This window comes from Rhipicephalus sanguineus, chromosome 3, assembly GCF_013339695.2.
Source record: "Rhipicephalus sanguineus isolate Rsan-2018 chromosome 3, BIME_Rsan_1.4, whole genome shotgun sequence".
NCBI lineage: Eukaryota > Metazoa > Arthropoda > Arachnida > Ixodida > Ixodidae > Rhipicephalus > Rhipicephalus sanguineus.
The window spans coordinates 176,710,595-176,719,993 of NC_051178.1; the positions used below are offsets into that span (position 1 = coordinate 176,710,595).

At 41.6% G+C, this 9,399-nt stretch overlaps 1 protein-coding gene across 1 annotated transcript; it reads left to right on the top strand.

Annotated features, from left to right (window-relative positions):
* Positions 1-289: 289 nt before the first annotated feature.
* LOC119387717 (uncharacterized) lies at positions 290-8,388 on the top strand. The gene is made up of 6 exons (XM_037655195.2): positions 290-315; positions 381-543; positions 2,201-2,319; positions 4,011-4,143; positions 4,839-4,935; positions 8,253-8,388. Exons 1-6 carry the CDS (start codon positions 290-292, stop codon positions 8,372-8,374), a joined length of 660 nt encoding a protein of 219 aa, XP_037511123.2. The 3' UTR covers positions 8,375-8,388.
* Positions 8,389-9,399: the final 1,011 nt, after the last annotated feature.

The following is a 9,399-nucleotide window of genomic DNA, read 5'->3' on the forward strand; positions in this document are numbered from 1 at the left end:
ATACGGAAGAAGAAAATCTTCAAAACACTGAACGGTTGGAGGAACGAGGTATGTGTGTTCCTCTTGTTTACGTGCGCTCACCGTCACGCTCGACCATTCTATTTATAGCTGCGCGCGTCCGTTCAGCTGCAGCACATTACTTAATCGCGGTTGGAGCGAAAGCGCGATTATCGCGACATTATGTCATGTATTACAACTATCGATTCTCTTTTTTTTTTTTTTGCTTTCATTTTTTCTCTCTCTCTCTTTAGTGCTACGAAGGCAGCGTAGGTTCGGAGACAAACCTGCGATGAAGATGGAAAGAGCCGGCAACATGTGAGTGATTAGTGATCTTTAAACCGTAATCGCTTTGCGGAACTCTTTTGCAACGTGGTAACAAGACATCCGTGCTCTCTTGTTCGTTCTATCGAAGGCCTATTCGGTCTGCAGCGATATGGAGTACACATAAATGGATACGTGAAGCGGCCCGATGGATCTATGAGCGTCTGGTTTCAGCGGAGATCGGCGACGAAGGAAACATTTCCAAACAAGATCGACAACCTGGTAATAATTATTGTATGCGTGTTTATCAGTAGTGACGCCAGCTGTATCGATAGCCGACCAAATTCTGTTTGACTGCTCTAGGAGAGAATTGTCGAGTTGATATATATAATATTTTTTAGGCGAAAATTTTGAAGCCTCCTAATGAAGTTAAAAAGTACTTATACTGGCCTGATAGTCTGTAGATTGCAACAGGACAGCATGTCACATTATGTTAACTGACCAAAAAGGTTGGACCGTATGCTCATATATATGTATCTCAGCAGAAAATCCAGATTGCATTTTCTCCAGCGTCACTGCTGACAAATGCAGCAGCTGGCTGGAATTTGCGGCCCATGTGTTTGATGACGAGGCATGCACGTATAAAGAAAAAGGTGCCACTTTAAACAGGCAATATTTTATGTAGTGCGTTAACGTTCATTTGTATGGCCAACTCATAAATACGTTAGAATAGCTCCTGAAAGCTAGAGCTTCCTTGTTTAGATTTACATATTGCACAAGCAGTGTTCTTTTTCTTAGGGATGAATGGAGCAAGCCTGTTCAGTGAATGATGTAAAAGCCTTGAATAATCCCCAGTAGAATATCAGAAATATATTTTCCACCTACCAGTGTCATATTCTCATTCATTCATTCATTCATTTGTGAGAATGCTTCCACTTTCAAATGACATAATTTCCAACGCAACATCCCGTGGCGCAATACACATCCAATACATGGGCTCCAATGAATGGACAGTGAGTGTGATAGTCATCAAAGTGACCAATTGAGTAGATCCTCGCTCAGATACTTTTGTTTTGATGCCCTAAAAATGCTGTTGAAAGCATGAGTGAAAGCTTTCTGAAAAAATTCCTCACACTTTCATGGCAGTGAGGTAAAGTTGTGTTGGTTATAAGTACTATTGCATGTTGCTGAATGTCTTGCACTAAGTTTTTTCATTTGAAGTAATGTCATTTTCCTTTCTGAAAAAAAAAAGAAGGTGGAAATTTGTCAAAAAGATGACCTGCTTGAATCATAGGCACACTGCAATTTTTAATGTTCATGTGCACCACACACTCACTAATAACTAGCGTGAAAGCCAGGTTACTGTACTCAGTTACTTAGTCTGTCACTTAAATACAATCATTCTCCCGCAAAAATACATCTGCATCTCGTGAAGCACCTCTTTGATTGGTTTATATAACTTGGACAGTACATCTTATAGCAAATAAGAGGCAATGATGGACAGATTTTGGAAAGGAATCTGGTGATTCGCAGCTTTCAAGCAGTAATCAGGACGCCTGAAATGGGTTATTGCTGTCTGAGTTGCCGTGTCTTCGCTTGGAAGACGTGTCTTCACTTAGAGCCATGGTAGTAGACTTGATGTTAGGCTTTTGCCAGGTAATATCTCATATGAGAACTCATTGCCTCATTATGTGTGTATACACGAGAGAGCTACTTTGTATTTCGTAGTTTGTAAAAAAAAGGCATCTGCACTATGATAAGAAACAGTCAATATATTGTTCTTTCTTTTTTCTTGAACTCTTTGTTGAGGACAAGTTTGATTTTACTATGCTCTTTCGCCGTGAGACAAGTTCTGTGCAATTTTAAATAAATTTGCTAATATTGTCACCATATATCTGCTGAACTATAGAAGCCTATGCGCGATGTTGTGTCTTTCAAGGTAACCGGTGGCTTTTGCGTTGGCTGTACCCTAACCGAGTGCGTCCGCAAGGAAGCGCAAGAGGAGGCATCATTGCCAGATCACCTACTCAGTGCTATCCGGCCAGCTGGGAATGTGTCGTGAGTTTTCTTTACATGACATCACCTGCATTCACTGACTGTAAGAAACCTTTAGCAGTGTAATCTGTGTCAGTGCCCAAAATTTTCGCTTTGGAATGTAATTAGCAATAATTAAATACAAAATTAGGCTTACTTCAAAGTAAGTCTATACCTCAGCTAAATAAAAACTTCTTTGTACATTTTTTTTTTCTCCCAGTAATGTTATATTTATCTCTCACATACTGTTTTTCTTACTCCACAGTAGAGGTCAGCTTGGCATTTGTACAGCTTTGGTGCTTTGATGCTGGAAACTGACAGCATGCTCATTATCCAGTGCTTCTTAGTAGAATGTTAGCAACAAAGCCTCTGAGAGAACCCCAAAGTGGCTCCGAGACCAGGTTGTGGTGAGAACACGTAGTTGACTCCAGCGGTGAATCAGTCCACAGAACAACAAGCAAACAGGCTCCTTGCATTTCGGAAGGGCATGAAAGCTTCTTTATACAGCTTCGCTGTCTTTGTTTCATCAATTCCACAGAGTGGCATGCATCTGCTAAGGATTAAAATGATAATTAGCAATGTTCTTTGCTATCAGCGGGGCCGTACACCTGCTAAGGAATAAAAAATCACACCACCTCCCGCTAAAGGGGACCATGAGGCGATGCAAAGCAGCGTTTCGGCATGTCGAGCCCGCGTTTCAGAGGGGGGTGGAGAGGGGGCAAAGGAGATGGGGATGGGAGAGGGGGAAGGGGAGTGGAGGTGTGTGGAGAGGGTTTGCGCATGTGCAGTAAGGGTGGTCACGCCGCACACCACCAGTTTGAACTCCGCCATAAGATGCTTCGCATCTAAAAAGTAAATAATAACAATGTGCTTTGCTCTGAGAACAGGTTCTGTATTTTTCCATGATTACGTGCGCGTGCAACAGCCGGATAATTAATGAGGTGTAGTGCAAAAGGAATGAAGGAAAGAAAATTGACAGCGCCACAGAACAGATTTTTTTTGTTTTTTTTTTTCAGAGAAAAAAAATTCAGGCCTTTAAGAGACTGCAGGTGTGTGTTAACTATACACACGTCTGCAAGAATTTACGGTAATGTAGATCTTGCAGGAATTATCTGCTACTAAGTGCAGACTATGCTTTAAACATACCCTAGTTGCATTACAAGTATTACAAATGGACATGTACATGGGAGCAGTATTAGAGAGAATATCCAACTGTATTTCGGGGAACACTTTTACGTAATTGTGACACATGGATTTGAAACTGATTGGTTCTAGCTTGGCAGGAGGCTTTTATGTGATGTTTTTTTTTTACTCACCGTTGCACAAGCTATTGGAAGTGCTGCAAGGGCTTCCTGGGGAGTTGGCATAGAGCCTTCCCATGATACACAAAACCACTATAAAACGCCTTTAAAATGTTCAAAACCTCTATAGACCTCTATAAAACGTTTTATAGAGGTTTTATGGGTTGTTATAAGTAATGTTAATGTACCTAATGAGTTATCAGATATGACAGCAAATCCAAAATGCTTCCTGCCAGTATTGGAATTTTATTAATATCGAATATGTAACAATATTGAATATAACAAAGCCTGTTTTTTTGCTAAAGCAAGGACTTTGCAACAATTTATCACAATTAGCACAAATATCTTGGCTTCATTTCATGTTTATGTGTACAGTTTCATGGTACAGATGACCTGATTGAATATCTCTGCTAGGTTTGTGTATGAAGACGATCGGGGCATATTTCCGGAAACAATCTTCGTCTTTGACCTGGAGCTTCCCGCAGACTTTGAGCCTCACTGCTCGGACAATGAAGTGGACAACTTCTACCTAATGACAATTCCAGAGGTATTTACTGAAAGCTCTCTTGTTGACACACATGCATGAAAAATCGCAGAGGCCAAATCAACCAATGCCACTATGCTCGGAGTTCACGTGTAGCTGTTGTACTGGTGCTATTATGCTTGAAGTTAGTGCAGATCCTTCACTGAATTCAGGTTCATTGTTACCTTGGGTTGAATGCTGAGTCCAAGTCCATTGTAGATTTTTCCACTGGTTACTTAGGGATTTTGGACTAGTGCACCTCCTCAATCTTGTCATAGCCACTGAATGTTTGCATGCAGCCTCTCATAGGTGCCTTATCCTCACCATCTGCTCCTTGTAACGTGGATTAAGACAGTCTGTCTTAATCCACATCGGATTAAGACAGTCTGTCACGATAAGAAAGCATACTTAGCAAGCAAAGAAAAACTCGTCATTATTGTTACCATGTAGTCCACAAATACAGTAATGACCAGAAGCAGCATCCTCTACAGCAGATGTTGGGTAGAGAAGTTCACCTTGGAATCCTCTTGTTGTGGTGAGAACATATGTTGATCCCAAACATACGTTTCGCATATGTTTGGGATCACTTAGGTAGTCATGTTTAATCAAAGAAATACCAGGTGCATTCATACGACACGTAACATGAGCAGTTGCACGGTCTGTGGATCTGTTGATGTGATGCACGCCTCTCATATCACTGTGTTCGTTTCTCTTCACAGGTGAAAAACCTTGTTTTGTCGGAGGAGTTCAAGATTACCAGTTGCCCCATCTTGCTGGACTTTTTGGTGAGGCACCACTTCTTGTCACCAGATGACGGTGAGTGAGCAGTGTTGTCCATTTTGCTGTGTCAGAGATTATGGGCTCTTTTAGCAGTGCAACCCTTTGAGGGTAGAATTTTTTTGAAAAAGTTTTCCCAGATGGTTCAATTACTTTATTGCAAATTTTGAATGTACAAAGTGTGTAAAGTCGGGAAGAAATCGGAAAAAAAAAATCGGGAACAGTATTTTGGTGTCAGCATAACTCACAACTGCAAAATGTTCAGTTGTATTTCAGAGTGTGGTATTCCTTGAAACACGGGTCGATGCACAGCTCCTTATTGCAATCTGCACACATAAAATGCATGTCTATTCTCCCTTTGGAGTGAAGAGTTGCATTTGGCCAAATCACCGCTTTGCCGTGCATCTGAAGAACTTAAAGGAAACTCAGTAAACAAGGAGAGCGAGAATGTCTCATGAGCTTCATGATAAACAAGCTAAGAGCAGTGCCAATAAAGACGGAAATCAACTTTCGACATCACTGCTAGAGAGTGCTGATAAAGATGAGAATCAAGTTTCGTGCACCTCCAGTGCGATCACGCAACGTAACCGAAACCATGAAAGGGCATTGCCGCAGATAGCACGACTACTGACCGTAGCGTGATGTGCTGAAGCTAGAAATAACTTCTGTTTATCTCTGCAAGAAGGTAGTGCGATCAAATTTCAAACGCTTCTTGTAAGTCCTCAGAGGTGGCAGCACCTTTCAGCGAGCATCGTCATTATGGCGCGAAATTTCAAACGGAGGGTCGAAACTGTTCACGTATGACAAAGACTTTGCGGTATGGAAAATGGCCACTGCACATATACAGTGAAAACCTTCAACGACCAGAGTAGCATGTGCCATAGCAGATTATGTGCGCTGGCATGATTGATAAGCCTAAGAGAGAAGGCACGGGCGTGATATAGGTGATGCTGCTCCACGTAGCATTTGAGGCTTTCCTTTCAGTGACTCTTTATTCTAAATTTTCATATATTTGCGCATCCCTGTCATGAACATCTCTTGAAAATAGGTTTGATATGACAGAGTCAAGCATTGTGTCCTTTTTAGTTTTGAAAATGACATTGCTTAGAAAAATGGCGTTGAAAAGAGCACTGTGATTACTAGAGGCTGGATTTTTAGGCACTAAAAAAGCGTGTTTGAAGTGCCAAAAACAGGCAGGCAAAACAAGGTTTTAGGCCACCAACATTGTAATTACAGCGGAACCTCATTCAAACGTTTTTGAAGAATGGGCGGGTAAAAGAGCGTACTGTCAGCTAAAACGTGCATTTCAAATTCACTAAAACATCGCGCACTTTCGCTTCATAACCATATTGCGGACATTGGCACTGAGAAATTGTACGAAACGGGATTGTATCAACGCGGTTCAACTGTATAGGCGCAATAAATTTTTACATGAATATAAATAACTTCAAAACAAAGACGTGCCCAACCTGTATCTACTACAGGAAAGCAAGAAATGTTACTGTTTATGATGGCACAAAAGCGCCAACAGTTAAACATAGTCATGCAATTGTCCTTTTTCCCACACGGTTCGGATAACACGGTCTCTTTGTGGCAGGGTGAGTCAAGTGTCCACTGTCCAATCAACACCCTCCTGGGTCTCTTTCTTTTCGGCATGGCTGGGAAGGGCAGAGCAGGAGCAGATAGCCAGACGGCTAAAAGACCAGAATGGAGGGATGCCTCGTATTGGCTGGTCGAATCACGTAGGGACGATTTCTCCCCTGTCGATGAGCACCTTAAAAAGCAAATTATAAACAAAACAAAAGCCGCGTGAACACCACACTTTTTTTCCTTCCTTTGCTCTCTTTGTGGTTTTGCATTCGCCAACTGCTCGCGCCATGTCAGCGCGGCGTCGTATGCTGGCCGGTGCATCCTGTTTCACTGCTGCTAGCGGTTGTTTTCCGGAAGTTGGCTGAACTAGAGGACTAGGTTGAACCCCATAGAGTTCTGAACAGTCAGTGTTGCCAGGTAACATGAATAGCAGTTTCAAACTGCACTTGAAAGCGAAACTTGAGGCTAAATAGTGTTCATATAGGCCCCGAATTTGAAAATGGGCATTTATGGGTGCATTTATAAGTGCCTATAAGGCACTTAGGGACAAACACCAAAAATAGGCATTTGTAGGCACTATAAAAGCACTATAAATAAAGTCCCTCTTAACCTTTTATTCATGCTCATATATCAAAGTAGGGCGATAGGAGCACAAGGAACAAAATAGGCATTTGCCTAAAATCCGGTCTCTAGTGATTACCTTTGGCTTGCAGACAGGAACAGAAGCAGGAGCATACACACGTAACGATTTTAGGAAATGGAGGAAGAACAGCTCTGGCTTTTTACGTTGTGTTCTGGCAGTCACTGTGTGGAGCTCTGTACGAGCACGGGGACTTTTACAGGCTTTATTGGGCAACATTGTTGAACTTGGAAATAGATTTTGTTTCTCTGTGCCTTAGTAATTTTCACCTTAAAACTGCTCGTAACCTGAGTTTCTGACCTTGGATGCTTTGAACTTGACATATACAGCATACGTCAGCACGAAAGGGAACACATGGAATGCTCCCAAGCAATGATTACCATTTAATTATGAACTCGTTCATCGTACAATGATACATGCCAATTTCCTAAGTACCTTCCTGATTGTACTTTCACAATTTCAATGTAAAAACACAAGACAGTGCATCGTTTTAAATGCATAGTATAATAGCGTTCCCTTTTACATTAACATACCCACGATACGCTGTGAAAGTTGCTTTTAGAATTGGTAAGGTGGTGAGGCGGGGTGTTGAGCACTGTAAGAACCTTCATGAAAAACGTGAAAACTGTTGTTTTGTTTTTCGTGCGTGTTTAATTAAAATTGGTTATGCGCATTCATATGTGATGGATTTTCTCGTAGCCAAAACTTTATAAAAAAAGCTGTTAACCCTTTGTGGTCCGAAACTTTGCCCACCTTCCATCTGTTCTGGTCCAAAACTAAAAAAGTCAAAGCTCGAGTGAAACAAGTTTACTTACTCCTTTAGAGATGACGCATATTGAAGTGAGAAAATGCTTGCATGAATAAGCCACGAAAAAGCTTGTTGAGCAGTGCCAACCGCAGATCGCTGTAAACGTGTCGCATTGTCAGGAGGGGCCTGACGACGGACCGCAAATTGTTAAGTGTGTCACCTGAAGTGGTGAATAACTGTGTAAATTTATATGATGAGAATGTGAGGTGCATTAGACAAGCCCTAGCACTAAAAATGGATTTCTCTTGCATTGAGATCATGCGTTATAAAAATCCAGACTGAATGAGTGCACGCGTATCTTGCGTTGTTGTTTTCCAGAGCCCAACTACTGTCAGCTCATGGACACAGTGCACATGCCGCTACACAACTTCTATCCATCTGCAATGGTGCCCACCGGCGACACCAAGCATCGCTTCCATAACAACTCATCGGCAATATAACTTATGCGCAAAAAGGTTCCTAAGTTAAACAGAGAGTCCTATGTACATATATTTATGCATTACACGTGCGTAAGCACATATTTATGTTACACAGTACATCCATTCACGCAGCTTGTGGTGATAGAAAGGGGTGTTAAAGGGCAAGCCAGCCAGTGACTGCTTTCAAATACGTAGATACTTGCACTTCCCTTCTACTGGCCTACGTAATCTGCACCGCAGGTGAAGTGAGTTTTTTTTTTTTTTTTTTTTGTTAAAGGCTTGGATTGAAGAGTAATGTGGTAAAAGCTGTGAAGCTGCAAGTCTGATGTTCAGGGATTGCCCAGTTGCACTTGAAAGCAGCTCTGGTGCATAATATTATTTTTGTTCATTAAGATGGTTGTATAGATGCATATATGTATGACAAGAATGAGTGACAAAGACACAAGGGGGTGGGGAATTAAAAGAATAAGTATGGCAGAGGAGCATATGAAGGTCACTGAAATATGCTGTAGTGCTTCTCATTGTCCTGTCGTAGTTGGGCTACATCTATGGCACCTGTAGAAGCTTGTAAGGCAACAGCAGTGCCTGTAACGGAAATAAGTTGGCCTTTTATATTACAAGATTGAGTACAAGGGGTAGGAAGGAGCACTAATGTGACTTTACCACTGTGTGTCGCAAGAAGGAATGCTGCATTCAGCTGAAATGCCCAGAGGTTAGGCTGCTTAAAGAAAAGATAGAACAGTAGTTTTAGAATTAACAGAAATATTTGCTCATAAAAGAGCATTGCCATTGCAGATATGCAGCTGAATGTACTACAGTTGGCCTGCCAATACTGGGCACTATCTTGCTGCTTCCTGTCTAGACTCTTTGGCACCCTGTGATGTAATGCACTTCTTGCCATCCCCACAAGCTGTAGTGTTTCATTATGAAGGTATGCCTTCTATATTGGGGATGTTGGTGTTGGTAATCGGCGTAGTCACTTATTTATTATGAGGAAAGATCTCCTTTGTTATCTTTAGAGTGGGATTAGCTATTTTTCTTTTAGC

What these genes read in the sequence shown, in the direction of transcription:
- LOC119387717 (XM_037655195.2), top strand. Translation starts at nt 290, where the DNA reads ATGAAGATGGAAAGAGCCGGCAACAT. An exon ending in CGGCCAGCTGGGAATGTGTC is followed by an intron (nt 2,320 to 4,010) that starts GTGAGTTTTCTT and finishes TATCTCTGCTAG; the next exon opens with GTTTGTGTATGAAGACGATC. An exon ending in CTTCTTGTCACCAGATGACG is followed by an intron (nt 4,936 to 8,252) that starts GTGAGTGAGCAG and finishes GTTGTTTTCCAG; the next exon opens with AGCCCAACTACTGTCAGCTC.